The sequence below is a fragment of the Chelonia mydas genome, chromosome 3 (genome assembly GCF_015237465.2).
Source record: "Chelonia mydas isolate rCheMyd1 chromosome 3, rCheMyd1.pri.v2, whole genome shotgun sequence".
In the NCBI taxonomy this organism is placed as follows: Eukaryota; Metazoa; Chordata; order Testudines; family Cheloniidae; genus Chelonia; species Chelonia mydas.
Window position 1 is genome coordinate 55,889,934 of NC_057851.1, and position 18,320 is coordinate 55,908,253.

Below are 18,320 nucleotides of genomic sequence, written 5' to 3' on the forward strand. Positions count from 1 at the left end.
ATTGGTTAGTCTCTAAGGTGCCACAAGTACTCCTTTTCTTTTTGCGAATACAGACTAACACGGCTGTTACTCTGAAACCTGTCATTATGCAAGGCACTGCATTTAGCCGTATGGAGTGGAAATCTATCAACTGCATGAAAAAACTTGTACAGATACAGACAGACATCATCTTCCTTTCCAAATGCAAACAGATGGACATCGTACTAAAAGGACTGAAGGTAAAAAATCCGTTACAATCTACATACCACACAGACTATGCTGACAGCTTGTGCCACACGCTCTCAAAGAAACTGCGGAACCACCTGATCAACATCCTCTACGAAAACAGGGAAAGATAAAGAATGAGCTCTCAAAAATGGATACTCTCATAAAAAACCAACCTTCCACACAAACTTCCTCGTGGCTGGACTTTACTAAAACTAGACAAGCCATTTACAACACACACTTTGCTTCTCTACAAAAGAAAAAGGACACTAAACTTTCTAAACTACTACATGCCACAAGGGGCCACAGCAATGGTTCCCTCAACCCACCCAGCAATATTGTTAACCTATCCAACTATACTCTTAGCCCAGCAGAAGCAGCTGTCCTATCTCGGGGCCTCTCCTTCTGCCCCTCCACCCCCACGAACATGATACAGTTCTGTGGTGACCTAAAATCCTATTTTCGACGTCTCCGACTCAAGGAATATTTCCAACACACCTCTGAACAACATACTAATCCACAGAGACCTCCCTACCAACACTACAAAAAGAAGGATTCTAGGTGGACTCCTCCTGAAGGTCGAAACAGCAGACTGGACTTCTACATAGAGTGCTTCCGCTGACGTCCACGGGCTGAAATTGTGGAAAAGCAGCATCACTTGCCCCACAACCTCAGCCGTGCAGAACACAATGCCATCCACAGCCTCAGAAACAACTCTGACATCATAATCAAAAAGGCTGACAAAGGAGGTGCTGTTGTCATCATGAATAGGTTGGAATATGAACAAGAGGCTGCTCGGCAGCTCTCCAACACCACTTTCTACAAGCCATTACCCTCTGATCCCACTGAGAGTTACCAAAAGAAACTACAGCATTTGCTCAAGAAACTCCCTGAAAAAGCACAAGAACAAATCCGCACAGACACACCTGGAACCCCGACCTGGGATATTCTATCTACTACCCAAGATCCATAAACCTGGTAATCCTGGGCGCCCCATCATCTCCGGCATTGGCACCCTGACAGCAGGATTGTCTGGCTATGTAGACTCTCTCCTCAGGCCCTACGCTACCAACATTCCCAGCTACCTTCGAGACACCACTGACTTCCTGAGGAAACTACAATCCATCGGTGATCTTCCTGATAACACCATCCTGGCCACTATGGATGTAGAAGCCCTCTACACCAACATTCCACACAAAGATGGACTACAAGCCGTCAAGAACACTATCCCCGATAATGTCACGGCTAACCTGGTGGATGAACTTTGTGACTTTGTCCTTACCCATAATTATTTTACATTTGGGGACAATGTATACCTTCAGATCAGCGGCACTGCTATGGGTACCTGCATGGCCCCACAGTATGCCAACATTTTTATGGCTGACTTAAACAATGCTTCCTCAGCTCTCGTCCCCTAATGCCCCTACTCTACTTGCGTTATATTGATGACATCTTCATCATCTGGACCCATGGAAAGAAGCCCTTGAGGAATTCCACCATGATTTCAACAATTTCCATCCCACCATCAACCTCAGCCTGGACCAGACCACACAAGAGATCCACTTCCTGGAAACTACAGTGCTAATAAACGATGGTCACATAAACACCACCCTATACCGGAAACCTACTGACCGCTATTCCTACCTACATGCCTCCAGCTTTCACCCTGACCACACCACACGATCCACTGTCTACAGCCAAGCTCTGCGATACAACCGCATTTGCTCCAACCCCTCAGACAGAGACAAACACCTACAAGATCTCTATCAAGCATTCTTACAACTACAATACCCACCTGCGGAAGTGAAGAAACAGATTGATAGAGCCAGAAGAGTTCCCAGAAGTCACCTACTACAGGACAGGCCTAACAAAGAAAATAACAGAACGCCACTAGCCGTCACCTTCAACCCCCAACTAAAACCCCTCCAACGCATTATTAAGGATCTACAACCTACCCTGAAGGATGACCCAACACTCTCACAAATCTTGGGAGACAGGCCAGTCCTTGCCTACAGACAGCCCCCCAACCTGAAGCAAATACTCACCAGCAACCACATACCACACAACAGAACCACTAACCCAGGAACCTATCCTTGCAACAAAGCCCGTTGCCAACTGTGCCCACATATCTATTCAGGGGACACCATCACAGGGCCTAATAACATCAGCCACACTATCAGAGGCTCGTTCACCTGCACATCCACCAATGTGATATATGCCATCATGTGCCAGCAATGCCCCTCTGCCATGTACATTGGTCAAACTGGACAGTCTCTATGTAAAAGAATAAATGGACACAAATCAGATGTCAAGAATTATAACATTCATAAACCAGTCGGAGAACACTTCAATCTCTCTGGTCATGCGATTACAGACATGAAAGTTGCGATATTACAACAGAAAAACTTCAAAACCAGACTCCAGCGAGAGACTGCTGAATTGGAATTCATTTGCAAATTGGATACAATTAACTTAGGCTTGAATAGAGACTGGGAGTGGCTAAGTCATTATGCAAGGTAACCTATTTCCCCTTGTTTTTTCCGCCCCCCCTCCCCCCCATTCCTCAGACATTCTTGTTAAACCCTGGATTTGTGCTGGAAATGGCCCACCTTGATTATCATACACATTGTAAGGAGAGTGATTACTTTAGATAAGCTATTACCAACAGGAGAGTGGGTTTGTTGGGGAGGGTGGGGAGAAAACCTGGATTTGTGCTGGAAATGGCCCACCTTGATTATCATACACATTGTAAGGAGAGTGATCACTTTAGATAAGCTGTTACCAGCAGGAGAGTGGGGTGGGGGGCGAGAAAACCTTTTGTAGTGATAAACACCCATTTTTTCATGGTTTATGTGTATAAAAACATCTTCTGTATTTTCCACAGTATGCATCCGATGAAGTGAGCTGTAGCTCACGAAAGCTTGTGCTCAAATAAATTGGTTAGTCTCTAAGGTGCCACAAGTACTCCTTTTCTTTTTGCGAATACAGACTAACACGGCTGTTACTCTGAAACTTGATTGGAGTAATTTATTCTGGGGAGCTAAAAGGGGCTGGGGACAGGAAGTTGTCCCTGGGAAGCAGTTTAGCACCCCGGATTGGAGCCTGGTGGAGAGAGCAGGCCCAGGAGCCCCACCCACCCCAAGAGGACACTACAACACTAGGAATCTTCATCTAGATGAGAGACCAGCTGAAAAAGGCATTGACTGTTCAAGGGCCCAGCCCCCCCGACCCTCAAAAAATCTCAGGGCTAAAGGGGAGGACTGGAAATCATTGGGGCCAGGGCACTGAAGGACCTGACTGTGGTTTCAATGTGGAGACGCCCTGCTAAAACCCCACCTGACCACTAGGCAACACTGTTGGTGATTGTGCACATTCTACAGATGGGCCAACAGTTTTGTGCTCCCTACCTGCTTACTTGCACTAGAGTGTAGATCTTTCCAAGTTATGACTAGTATCTTCCTTTTACCTCTCTTCAACACAAAGCAGTGTGGCCAAACTTCTCAGACTCCCAAATATGCTGAGCTTCCACAACTCCTATTTAAGTCAGTGGAAGTTACAGGAGCTCACATCACCTTTGAAAAATCTGATCACTTTTATTTAGGCACCTGAAGATATATTCAAAATCTTTGGCCTGTATTTCTTCACATTTATGGCTTAACACAAAGTTTCCTGTTCTTAAAAAATATCCATTGAACATCTGATTGCCACACAAATTACACAAAATTGTGCGAAATGGTCTTTATGTGAAATTTATGTTTCATCATTAATTATTTGCTATTGAATGGCACCTTTGATTGCTTTGCGGTAAAATCCAACAGTCATATCCCACAACCCTTATTCAACCATAACTCCCACTGATTTCCATTGGGAAAATGTCATAATTGTACCTGAATGAGAACTGTGCCTCAGTCAAATCTCTGGACTGTAGTGTTTGGTCCCAAAGCAGCAAAAGAAGAATTTAAAAAGGAGAGTACTGGCCTGCATGATGAGACACTGTTAATCAACAAATGAAAAATTAATGAGAAACAAATTGGATGCACAATTAAAGATACTTACAAAATGGGATGTGTGGTACTGTACTTATAAGGAACACAATAAAGTGAATACTTTAAATTAATTATTATGTTTTTATCCTCCTCCCACTAAAATCAGTGGGAAGTTTGCTGCTGACTTCAGTGGGAGCAGAATCAAGGCCTTTAAACTGCATGCAAAATTGTTTGATTTGATTCAAATTGTCATTCATACAGCCACCCACAGCTATATATTTATCTTTAGGTATTAGAGAGACAAGGCAGGTGAGGTAATATATTTTATTGGATCAACTTGTGTTGATGAGAGAGACAGGCATTTGAACCACACAGAGATTTCTCCACTGTGGCTCGAAAGCTTGTCTCTCTCACCAACAGAAGTTGGTCCAGTAAAAGATATTACCTCACCCACCTTGTCTCTCTAATATGCTGGGACCAACTTGATTAGAACTACACTGCATATATGTCTAGGTATAGCTACCTAGATATAGATGGATATACCCTACTATTTTCTCAGTAGAAAATAAAAGCACACCCTTTAACGTGCACAGATTTGTTTATATAAACGAGAGTACAATTAGCATGGCAATTTGTATCATTTAAGTTATTCAGCACTGGAGTGCGTTAGATTAAAATTATACACATATAACTAGGAGGGCATTTGCTAACAAAATGGGAAGCTTTGAAAGGAACCAATCTAGCAACAAAACAAAACTTATGACTTGTTGAGATTTAGCTATGAAAATTCCCTCAACATTAAGATCCTGGTACAAGAAGTTGCTGAAGCACAAGCCTAACTTTGAGGACCTGAGCAGCCTCATTGACCTCAATGAGACTAGTCACCATGTTTAAGTACCTTGCTGAATTTGCACCTAACAGAAGAGAACACTTTGATGGGCAAACATTTATAACTTTAAACAAGCTATTTAAAATCCCATGTAACATGTCTTTAAGATGACAATTCTACACTTGCAAAATGCTGACTTCAGTGGAATTGTGCTTATAAACTCCACGAATCACCTTGAAAAAGAAGGGTTTTGCTGAGTGTAACTCAAGAGTTCAGAAGAAAATATCATCAGCTTAGCTTAGGCCTTGTCTACACTACCAAGCTTTGACGACAAAAGTGATGTCGACACTCAAAAATCTGCATAATAAAAATCGGAGTGTCATGTTCACACTCGCTTCTTCTGTCGGCAGAGTGCGTCCACAGTTGGGGCACTATCATCGACAGTGTGAGCAATAGACTGTGGGTACCTATCCCACAGTCCAGCTCGACACCTTCTGTCACTAGGTGTTGTGGGAAGGCGGAGCGGATTGCAGCGCATCTTAGAACTGGGCTCAATGTCCCGTGATGCATTGCTTTCTGTCCCAGCACTCCATGGGCTTCCGGCTTTCTTTTGCGGCATTTTTCAACGGCTCTTCTTTGCTGTGCACCCCGGTATCTTTGTGAGACGGGATGGATCCTGCACTCCTCTCCTATTCTCTGTTAGCTGTCATGAAGACATTGCAGATGGCAGTGCAGTTAATCACAAAGTTCCTAACTGAAGAAGCTCCCAGTTGCGTGACATGCTGTGTGATATGGCTAGGAGCAACTTTAGATTGCTTTTGGCATTCATAGAACAGCTGCATAGGGTAGACCATCACTTCTGGGCTCGGGAAACAAGAATTGAATGGTGGGATCGTATCATCATGCAGGTGTGGGATAATGAGCAGTGACTACAGAACTTTCGGATGTGGAAAGCCACCTTCCTGGAACTGTGTGCAGAGCTCGCCCCAGCACTACGGGACAAGGACACCATAATGAGAGCTGCCTTATTGGTAGAGAAGCATGTAGCAATCACTGTGTGGAAGCTGATGACTCCAGTCGGCTGCGAATAAATTTGGAATTGGGAAGTCGACTGTTGGGGCTGCGTTAATGCAAGTGTGCAGAGTAATTAATTGAATCCTGCTATGAAGGACCGTGACTCTGGGAAATGTATGTGAAATAGTGGACAGCTTTGCAGAAATGGGTTTCCCTAACTGTGGAGGGGCGATGGATGGCAAAATTTTGGCACTAGACCACCTTGCGAAGGAGTACATCAATAGGAAAGGGGTACTTCTCCATAGTGTTGCAGGCACTTGTGGCTCACCGTGGGCATTTCACTGACATCAACGTGGGATGGTCCGGGAAGGTGCATGATGCACGCATCCTCAGGAACACTGGCCTGTATAGAAAGGTACAAGTGCGGACTTTCTTTCCAAACCAGAAGATTACAGTGATCCTGGGAGATCCAGTGTACTCCTTACAGCTGTGGCTCATGAAACCTTACACGGAAAACCTGGACAGCAGTAAGGAGCAATTCAACAACAGGCTGAGTAGATGCTGGATGACAGTGGAATGTGCCTTTGGCAGATTAAAGGTGCACTGGCGATGCCTTTATGGCAGATTAGACCTTAATGAGAATAATATTCCCATGGTGATAGCCGCATATTGTACATTGCATAATCTTTGTGAAGCTTTGAGTGGTGAAAGGTTTGAGTGGAGTGTGGAGGTAGAGCGCTTGGCTGCTGATTTTGAGCAGCCAGATACAAGGGCTATCAGAGGAGCCAGAGGGGGCCAATTCGAATCAGGGAGGCTTTGAGGCAACACTTTGAAAATGAGAACCAGTAATGTCTATCTCTGTGATTGGTGCTGCAATGTTACATTACATGTAGTTTTCCTAGGAAGTAATAGTGATATCTGGGGCCTTACTTTCCAGCAAGCACATGAATAAACTGTTTGTGTATGTATTGGTATTGCTTGCTATCTCAATTTGCAGAAAACAAATAAAGATGAGCAGGGCTTTGGAGCTGTGCTCCGGCTCCGCTCCAGCTCCAGGCAAAAACCTGCAGCTCTACTGCTCCGGAGCTGCTCCGCGGGCTCCACTCCACATCCTGAAGATGAGTTACCACTCAAAAACTTTGCTTTTATTGGACAAGAAACAACGCATCCAAAACACCCAAAGATGCTTGGTGGGAAAGAAGGTACCAGGGAAGGGCAGATTTTCAGAGCTGTGTGTAGGTCCAGCTATCATTATGAAAGTTGTCTGGGGGGGTGGAATAAAGGGGAAACTGAGAAGTTCCAGAAAGTGGACTGTGTGGGTGGAGTTTGGGGGGGGGGGCATAGAAGAGAGTTCTGAATGTGCTGCAGGGGAGGGCGGGTACTGATCTACTCAGTCTGCAGCATTATTAAGGACTTCAGCTTCTGCATTTGCTCCTGAATTACTTTAATCAACCGCTCAGTAGTGTCCTTAACAAACTCCTGATTTTCTTTTCTGGCCTGCCTTTCGGCTTCCACCACTCCTTGTGTTCCCTTTTCTCTGCATTGGAGGAGTGACTCCTTTTGGTGGTTCTCAGGCAGGTTTATCAGTAACACAGTGCTCCAGCCGAGTCACATTGTCTGCATATTAACTAGCACAAACCCCTTCCAGGGTATACAGTCCACCTGGGCCTATCTCAGTACCCCCCTCTCTCTCTAAACCTCCCTGCGCTTTGGTCTCTAAGTAGTCCAGCCCTGGTATGGGACTGTATCTCCAGGGCTTCCTCACTGGAGACACTGTCTTCCTGCAGCCCTCCCCAGGTTCAGTGCCTACTCAGTCCCAACAACCAACCAGGAGCTCCCTCAATGCTCCCCTGGTCTCTGCTAGCAAACCATCCGTAGTCCTACTGCTCTTCCAGGCATCCAGGCCTGCAGTCCTTTTTTCTCCTGCTCCAAGCAGTAACTGACAACTGCTCTGCTCTGCAGCTCCTTTTATGTGGCCCTCCGGGGCCCTGATTGGCTGCTTCCCCTGCAGCTACTCTAGCCTGCTTGGAGGACCTCTCTACTGCTCCTTCCCTGGAATGAGTGTGGTAGAACTGTGAGGCCTCTAGCAAGGGGCCTTTGAACCTAGTCCATCCCATCACATGAGGGTACATCTACTACATGCTTGTGGCTTCCGCCCTACTCCCTATATGTTGCTTGTCTGTGTGCCGCTTTGGTCCCTGCACAAGTGATTGCTGAATCGCCCGGGAAAGTTTCCTACAATGGGGAAAGAACAAAGTTGCTCTGCCAAGGAACCTTCCGCAGAGGATTATGAAATTCCTCTAGAAAACTTTCCTGGAGATCTCTCTGGAGGATTCCTGTGAGATCTCGGCGTGCATCAACACCCTGTTCCGCCATACTGATTAGCTACACAGAGAAATGTCCATCTCCCAGAAACACAGCCAGCCTTCTACATTTCTATACCCTGAACCCACTTCCACACTACACAAACCACAGCCACTTACCAGATGTCTCCTCTCCTGCTTCTTGCTTGCCAGAGAGCAACTGCTGAGACTGGCTAGACACCTTTGGAGTGGTGAACAGTTCCTGGATGCCTGCCTCACTGGGTGACCCTGCTAGGAGCTCCACATCATTGTCTAACTCCACCTCTTCATCAATGACTTTGTCCTTCGGATTAGGTCCTCTTTCCACTGCCTCCAGGCCCACCGAAGTACCCACGGGGCTCTTGGCAGTCAAGGTGGGGTCACCACTGAGGATAGCGTTCAGCTCCTTATAGAACCAGTAGGTCTTAGGTGCAGCATCGGAGCGACCGTTTGTCTCCCTCGCCTTATGGTATGCCTGCCTCAGCAGTTTTATCTTCGCTCTGCACTGCAGCGCATCCCGATCACAACCCTTTTTGCACAAGCCTCGAGAAATGTGCCTGTAGATATTCCAATTCCTACGACTCAAGTGCAGCTGGGACTGCACAGCCTCCTCTCCTCATATACTGAGAGGATCCAGCAGCTCCACACTGGTCCAAGAAGGAGAGCGTTTGCTGCAATTATCTGCCATGGTCGCCTGGGAAGATGCAATGAGACCTCTCCATGCCAAGCAAACAGGAAATGGAATTTCAAAAATTCCGGGGGCTTCTAAGGGGGAGGGGCGGATGGCTGTTTATCTGACTGCAGGGCAGTAGAGTTCAAACTGCTGACCAGAATGATCACGATGAGCTTTGTGGGACACCTCCTGGAGGCCAATTAAAGAAATAAAATCAAGTGTGGTGTCTACACTGGCATTTTGTTGGCAAACATTTAGAGGAAAAAGACTTATGTCTCTCATTGGGGTGGTTGTATTTTGCCACCAAAAACGGCATTTTTGCCACCAAAAGTCACATCGCATTGTGTACATATTCACTGTTTTGTTGAAAAAAGCTGCATTTTGTTGACAAAACTTTGTAGTGTAGACAAGGCCTTAGTTTAGTTTAGCTGATGTAACACTAAGCTGTCAGTATTATGAAAAGATAGACAGAGCTAACATTTGACTCAGTATTGATGACTTTATTGTTTTACAAAAATGTATAAGGATTAATCTGGAAAAATGTTTCTTCCACAGAATCATGAAATTTCATGTTGCAAAGAGAAAGTTTAAAGAGACATTACGTCCATATGATGTAAAAGATGTAATTGAACAGTATTCAGCTGGTCACCTTGATATGTTGTGCAGAATAAAAAGTCTTCAGTCCCGGTAAGGAAAGAATAATCCTTCATCATTGAAGATCCTTCCTGTATAAAAATACCTTGAGCTATTTTGTCATTTAGCACCAGAAGAACTGTGTGTCTTTTATATTACCAATTTTTTTTTGGCCCAAGTTTCACCTGTACTGCAGCTTGGTCTTCCTTTCTGTGAATGCAGTTAGCCCTGCAATTAAATTGTGGGTGGAAAAAATGTGGATGTAAATTGGGCCCAGAAAATTTAAAAACTTAGCCCCCCCCTTTTTTTTTTAAGTGCACTCAAACTGATGGAATATTAAATACAGTGACTGTTTGAAAACTGTTTTCCAATCCCTTATATTCTCATTGAAGTTAACAGAAGCTGAGGGCCCATAGCACCACAATGGCCCGGATCGTATATTTTAATATTCTGGACTCCATACAGTAATAAACTGACACGTCCATGATACATATATATCCCTCCTTATATTTGCATTTGGGAAGCATTTCCCAGATTTAGAAGCCCAAGCTCTCTGTTTGTGCCCAGCCTTTCCAATGCAGAGTTTTGCAGTTCCCTCCACCTCTGGCTCTTATATACTGTATGCCGGTTGGCCACTATGAAATGACATCTGAAGAACACCCGGAGGGCTCAATACTGCGTATTAATCATAGAATCATAGAATCATAGAATATCAGGGTTGGAAGGGACCCCAGAAGGTCATCTAGTCCAACCCCCTGCTCGAAGCAGGACCAATTCCCAGTTAAATCATCCCAGCCAGGGCTTTGTCAAGCCTGACCTTAAATTAGTTATCAGAGATATTGATTTATTTCAGTGAGCACTATATATATAATTATATATATATAATTCAAAGCCTATCGCCCTTATTGCTGAACATTACTTTTTTTAAACCTTCTCTTAAGCAACTGTCCCCTGCTTCATGTCACTAGTTTAGAGTAAGAGCACACATTACAATAAATCTCTCCAAAGCACTCTCAACACCTACTGATTTTTTTAAAAATTCTATGTTGTGCTGGTTTAATACAGATAATACTAAGCATGAGATATAAATGTTGGGCCCCATCCTTTAAACACTTTTGTTCATATTTGATCAATCGGACCACTAATGGTAATGAGCAATGTACCCAGTAGTAAGTGTTTGGAGGACTGAGCCAACAGCTTGAGACTAAACTATCCCTCACAAATATGTATCTATTATCATTTATTTATATGTGTAACAAATCTCACAACTAACAGTAAATATAACTTCATTGCCATTTAGCTTCACATTTTGCTCTCCCCAGATGCTTTAAACATCATTCCACACTCTTTTATAGTATTTTTGTGAACTTTGATTACTATTATTTTAACAAAAATAAATCCATCCTTTTTCTTAGGCATTTTTCAGAAACTGTTAAATAGTTGTTGTAATTGTAATTTTCAATAGATGTGAACAGTGGATACTTCCACAATTTCACCATTTTCAGGAATCCTTATAGTCTCCAATTTCTTTCACAGCGTTGATCAGATTCTTGGAAAAGGACAAATCACAACAGATAAGAAAAATCGAGAAAAGAATACTGCAGAGAATGAGACAACTGATGACCTTAGTATGTTAGGGCGTGTAGTCAAGGTGGAGAAGCAGGTAAAGTGACTGTATGAGACCATGATTTTGTTTTATTGCTTATAACTTTCTGTAATTAATAATGGATTTTTCAATTTACAACAATTTAGTAAAATAACTTTATCTGGTGTCTGCACTATTCTAAATGTTGAAGTAAAACACACACAAATTATATTACATTAAATGTGTTTTGTATACAGAAATGCAGACATACACTACTGAAATCTGCACCATTTAATAGCTAAAACATTAACTTAATCCTGAAGCATCTGTAAATACACTGCTTTTAATAGCTTTCTTTTTTTGATGAGTAGCATTTTTATACAGAGAAACACACATTTCCTTTATATGCAGATTGTTCCTATTATCTTTTACATTTTCTCTTTGCTTAGATTCTAGAGAGGCTCTAGGGAGGCAAATATTTTTAAATAATATTTTGAACTTACTTTGACCTTCTTTCCCCAATCTGCAGGTACAATCCATAGAGTCAAAACTGGACAGCCTGTTAGATATTTATCAACAGGTGTTAAGGAAAGGATCTGCATCAGCGCTTACTTTGGCTTCATTTCAAATGCCATCTTTTGAATGTGACCAGACCTCTGATTATCAAAGTCCTGTAGACAGCAAAGATTTATCTAGTTCTGCACAAACTAGTGGATGTGTATCCAGATCAGCTAGTGCCAACATGCCTCGTGGCCTACAGCTTATACTGACACCAAATGAATTTAGCACTCAGGCTTACTATGCTTTTAGTCCCACTATGCATAGTCAAGCAACACAGGTGCCAAATGATGGACCTGCAACAGTAATAACTAATAATACATCAAACCAAATAAACCAGGCAACTAAGCCAACAACACCAACAACATTACAAATACCACCTTTCTCCTCAGTCAAGCATGCCAACTGGCCTGAGCCTCTTCATATTATTCCTGCGACCACACAGGAAAACATTTCTGATGTCACCGCTTGCCTTGTTGCTTTAAAGGATAATGGAAAAGTTGCACAGCCCAAAGTGACAAAGGATCTTTCATGGAGAAAAAGCCTTGATACAGAAGGGGAACCCTTGGTCCCAGTTAAACCAGTAGCGCAAATGGATTTAGGAAAATCTTTATCTGTACAAAATCTTATACAATCATCTGAAGAACTGAATGTACAGATTGCTGGGAATGACTCCAGTGGCTCAAGAGGGAGCCAAGAAGTGTACTCCAAATGGAGGGAGTCAAAATTATTTATAACAGATGAAGAGTTGGAAGCAGAGACAAAAACAGAGGCTTTTGAAAGCATCTCTCGCTCATTAGTGGAAACAACTCTCTCTACTGACTCTCTAAGGACTGGAATATCAAGATCATCTCAAAGCATTTGCAAGCCAGGGGACAGTACAGATGCACTCAGCTTGCCTCATGTCAAACTTAAATAACAATTTATGGGTTTTCTTCATTGGCTGAGTAATTCCTTTAGTCATACATATCATAGCATGAACTCTTTTGAAAGCCTTTTTAATAAAATAAAATTGTAAGAATCAGGAAGAATCTGAAAGGCAGTTGTATGAGCCCATATCTTCTAGTTGCATGAAAATGCATGCTTAAGTGACAGCTAAAATTCAAATTTATACCTAATGTACATCACTTTTATGTAGTACAGTAGGTGTAAATAATGAGTAATCTACAAAGTTAATACTGCAGACTGTGTCAGAAAGCAAAGGTCTGAGCATTTAGAAATAGTGTTGTTTCTACAGTACAGAAGTAAAAATTGTAAGATTTAAAGCACTTTGCTTCTGGATTAATTAAAAATATATATGTCCTGAATTAGACAATAGTTTATGTTTACAACAAAAATATTATCTACAGCTGCTAGCAAGGTACCAAGGAAACTAGTAATATGGGACTAGAAATGGCTGCTAGTTGCAAGATATACACATTAACTCATCATTAATCAGTGATTTTAACACTCTCAGCTTTAGAATGTTAATTTCTGTAACATTTTTGGTGATTTAGTGCTGTGGCAAAGTACTTTGCACACCACTTTCAGGTTGATAAGAACCTTCTTTTGCTATGAAATGTATAAATTCAAAGGATAAGGGCTGGCATTAAAGATGGATAATCTGGACTACTGCACCAAAAATTCAGGGGCAGCTTTCCTTACCCCAAACTTGCTGATATCACTGATGTGCCCTTCCCGAGGATCTGAAGCATTCTGGAAGTAGAATCAGCAGGAGAGGAGAGGGCGTTACCTTTATTGTAGAGGCAGTTCTTCTTTCTGCCCTGAAGGTGGCACCATGCTTCACAATTGCACCCTGATACTCCATGATGCTGTGTCAGAAGTCTGTGAAGGAAGTGAACGTGGTAACGTATGGGGTATTGAAAGCAGAGGGAAAAACAAAGGGGATAAGGGAAGAGAGAGAGACTACAGAAGGGATGAAGAGGGGGAAAAGAGAGACAATACGATAAGCAAAGGAAAATATGAATTTGGAGAAGAAAAAAAGGGGTGGGGAAAAAAGGGGATGGGGAAAAAATGAAAAATAACAGCAAGGAGGCAGGGACAGTGAAAAAGGTCTTTAAAATTCCAGCCTGTTGGTCCCAGACAGCTAGTGTTTCTTCCAAAAAGCCATGTAAGGAATTAGGAAATGGGAGAGGTAATAGAGACAAACAGCTGAATTGCCCAAATTGAAGAAGACTGAATTTTTAAAAACGAGGGGATGAGGAGGAGAGAGGGAAAGGAGTCACATTCTTATTAGCTCTATAATGCCATTTTACAAAGGTGCCAAGAAAGGACCCTCAGACTCCTTCCCCATACCACCTCTCACCTAGTTTGGGGATTCAAAACCTGGAGCATATTGAGCATTCTCCCCTGAGACCTCCTCTTGCTCTCATAGCCTTTCTACGTTTCACTTCTGCAGAGGTGCAGTAGCAGTACTAGTGCCTACCTATTGGTCCTTACCAGGACTTTGCCATGGAACCCTGTAGGAGCCTCCACCCTTCCGCACTGAACAAGATTTCTATTTGTTGTATCCCCCCAAATTACAGCCGACATGTACCACTGACTCATGGGCAACCTGTTCTGGGCCTGGCCACCTCTAGCAACAAGAACTCCAAATGTGTGGGAGTGCCAGTTCCAGCTCACTCAGAGCACTGTTTCATCAAAGCCCAGCCCTGCTGAGGATTTATTATACATCAAAAATGTCACAGCAGTCTTAATCATGGCTAAATGCTGTAGATTGTATTGTGAAGGACTTGAACTGTTTACTATGAATCCACTGTAATTTCTGCCTCCATATTTCTTTTACAAAAGTATTCCTGGATGTTACATGATAACCTTATTATGTGAAAGTACATGCATACTGTAGAGTGTATATATTGTGTCAGTGGTACAGGATCTATGGATGATAAGCTGCATTCTATGGCTTGTGCCAGAACAAAGCTCACGTGGTAAATTCTGAAAGATGTCTTGAAGCACAATTAGCTATCACTGATTTGCCATCGCATTCATCCTTTACTACATCCTTCATGTGCAGCCTGATCATATTAAAGCCAAATTGCGAAGATATTTTTGTGATGATAAATAGGTTTTTCAACATCTGAGAACATTTAAATATTGACTTATTTGAATGTCTGCAGTTTGTCCAGCCAAATCTGTAAATTTAAAGTATTGTACAATATCTAAAAACGATTTAATTTTTAGGATTTTCTTTTCTTTTTTCCTAATTTTTTATGGTGCCTTTCTTGCCATTTATATAAAATCTCATAAAGTTGTAGATGTAAATCTGTACTTAGGTCTGATGTAGGGGCAAGAGCTTGGGCACAGGACAGCTAACAAATGTGTCAGTAATTAGACTCGCCTCCCCTTTTTCATTAAATGTGAACACAACAGCATCCTGAATTGGGCCCTGATCTTGCAACTGCATCTGCTTGAGCAGACCTTTGCATCCACATTGAGCCTTACTGTGAAATCAGTGAGGTTCCACATGGGCACAGGCTCTGCCTGCACAGATGCAGTTGCAGAATCAGGATCTTGATTTTTACTTGCTGAACTTGGTATTTTTGGCTTAAATGACATACCTGAGTTCTCCTCATTTTAAATTAATTTATTTAATACAATTCTGTGCACATAAATGAATTCTATAAATTATATATGAAAATTTAGTTGGGATTGGTCCTGCTCTGGGCAGGGGGTTGGACTAGATGACCTCCAGAGGTCCCTTCCAACTGTGATATTCTATGATTCTATGTACATGTCTTCACAAAGATCGGATAAATCAGGAAGACCTTATCTTTTTTTAAGTTGAAATTACTGATTTTTTTTTATTGTCACCATTACATCCTTCTTTTTGTAGCTACAGTTCTTATCATATAGGAATTTTCTTAACATTATACTGATGGAAAATTGCGAGAATAATTAATGAATCTGTGGAGATCTGGAGAGGGTTTATTATGTGTTTTTACAAAGTGAGCTGTTCTGACCTTTCTTCACCAGGAGTTTCCTGTGTCCACAGTATACCTTTAATTACACTATAAGGACCAAGCCTGCTCCCACCGAAATCAGTATCAATAATTTATTGATGTCAGTGGGAACAGCATTTGGCCTTAAGGGTCTTGTCCTGAACTACTTACTAAGTCAAAGCTCTCATTTTAGTCAATAAGAGTTTTACATGAGTAGGCAATAAGGACCAAATTCTGCCCTAATATACACTCCACTGGAGGATTGTGCAGGGTGTCAAACAGGACAGAATCTGGCTCTAAGTAAGGGTTTAAGGACTGGGCCTTACACAAATAACTGTTTTCTGATCAGCATGTTTGTTGTACCTGATTGAAGAGAGAACTTAAAAGAATAGTTTTTGATGATTATTTGTTTTACAAACTCTATATACTCCTGGCTTATGTGATCTATACTTTTTATTTCAGTATGGATATAGTGTTTTAGCCTAGGGTTCAAGATTGCAAAGATCATACACTTTTATTCACATGCCCACAGCTGTTACATGTGTTTTTGAGATAATCCTGCTTAAATGACTGCTCTCATTACAGTCTGCTGATAGGTAATTCACCTACTCTTCTGTAATAAGTCAAGTCATACTGAATTATTGCTGTATTGAGGAACACCTGATATACAGTACGATTTATGGGTCTGGGCCTGCAGTTCTTACTCAAGCAAAAATTCCATGGACTTCAGCAAGAGCTCTGCCTGAGTCAGGAGTCCAGATTCAAACCCTTATTTTGTTGGGCATCTGTATAAAGTGAAAATGATAATATTCCAGTTATTTCCTGAGGAAACTAATGCTTAGCTGAATTAACCCATATGTCACATTGACTATCTAAAAAGTAACGCACAAAATAGTAAGATAAAAAGGAATGAAGAGAAGGGAAATTTTTAAAAAGCACAGAGAAAAGTAGGTCAGTAAGAAAACAGAACAAAGCAGAAAAATAAAATGTAGAGCAAAGGAATGAAAAAAGTGATTAAACATCTGAGGACAAATTCATCCCTGTGTGGCTCCACTGAATTCAAAGGACAGCATAAGTGGGCCAAATTCAGCCTTCTTTGGTGTAATGAGGCTCAACTCCATTGATCTCAATGGGATTACACCCGCCTACACCAGGAGTAAACTTGTCCCACGGGGACAGTTTTTGTCCTGACTCATACCTTGTGCAATCCCACGGAATTCAGAAGGATTGAAGGAGGTGTACGTCCAAAGAGAATTTGGCCGTCATATTTCTGCTTCACATTTTTTTCAAGCATGTTAATCAATTTAGTTCAAATGAATTGCAACATCAAATAAATTGCTATAATTATCCAAAAAGGTAAATTGGTTTTTAAATCTAAACCAACCCGTGGAATGTCAAAGGAAGCATATGAGGGGTTGCCATTAATTCAGATACATATGGGACACTTCCACAGGCACCAAACATCATCTGCTATTGAATGTGTTCTGAGACATTTCTGCTAGCCAATATGGGAGGGAGCAGTGTTAAAATATCAGTTTTATAACGATTATGGAAAGTATAAGGGACACTTCCACTGATGCTGCAATGGCTTTAGCCATTACATACAATGTTAATTGTAACTTCATGACAAAGGTAAATCCATTTTGTTGTTAATAAACATGGTTATAAAGTAGCTACTGTGTATACTTGAAGTTTTTTTTGTTTGTTGGTTGATTTTTTTGTTTTGTTTTTGATTAAAGATTAATATTGGTGTTGCATGCGAATACAGCTCAGGCAGGATTGAGCAGAATTGTGCACCTGAAAAATTCCCATGATGTGCTCATTTTTTTCTTTAACGTTTTATATGGCTTTGATTCAACTTGACCAAGGTATCACAAAACAAGTTTATTTGACCAAAAAGTCCATACAACATAGGCCAGTATAACACCTTCTAATGATTTCTAATGATGGTTTACCTAAACCCGCTTCACCTTCACAGAATACAAACCCTCTATGAAAGTGATTTTGGAAGCTATTAACAGCAGTGCTAAGGCATTTCAAACAGTAGTTGCTGTACGCAGTTTTCATTTTGACCAGTGATCAACCAGGGATTTTTGAGGAGAGGGGAAACCGTAGTTCTTATACACCTGGTGGGACTAAACACGCCAGGAAGCAGGATTTTTAGGAGGAGGCCACCAGCAGAACTGCATCTAGTGCTGTGCTATCAATTTATATGGCCTGGATCAGGACTTCTGTTGTGCCCACAGAAACCGACATGGGTGAATCCTGCTCCCATGTGGAACCCTACTGAAGTCAATTTTCAGACTTGGAGACTAAGTATATAAATATATGGGGCCTGATTCTCCCCTGTGTGGCATTTTGCGTAATCATTAACATCTGTGCAAAGGGAGCAGAAAACATTATCATTCTGATTTGGTAGTATTTTATACCCACTTTGCACAGATATCAATGACTACACAAGGTACAAGGGAAGGGAGAATCCAGCTGCAGATATTTTACTATTTTTCTTTGCATAATTGTTCCATAATTTCATGAAGAGTATTAATTTAAATTAATCA

At 41.8% G+C, this 18,320-nt stretch overlaps 1 protein-coding gene across 1 annotated transcript in view; it reads left to right on the forward strand.

Moving 5' to 3' along the window:
• Positions 1–17,434, forward strand: part of KCNQ5 (potassium voltage-gated channel subfamily Q member 5) — a 533,682-nt gene extending 516,248 nt beyond the window's left edge. The window contains exons 12-14 of the mRNA XM_037894324.2: positions 9,604–9,735; positions 11,218–11,344; positions 11,796–17,434. Of these exons, the coding sequence (XP_037750252.1) occupies positions 9,604–9,735; positions 11,218–11,344; positions 11,796–12,743 (1,207 nt within the window). The 3' untranslated portion in view covers positions 12,744–17,434. The remainder of the gene's footprint in view (positions 1–9,603; positions 9,736–11,217; positions 11,345–11,795) is intronic.
• The last annotated feature ends 886 nt before the right edge of the window (positions 17,435–18,320 follow it).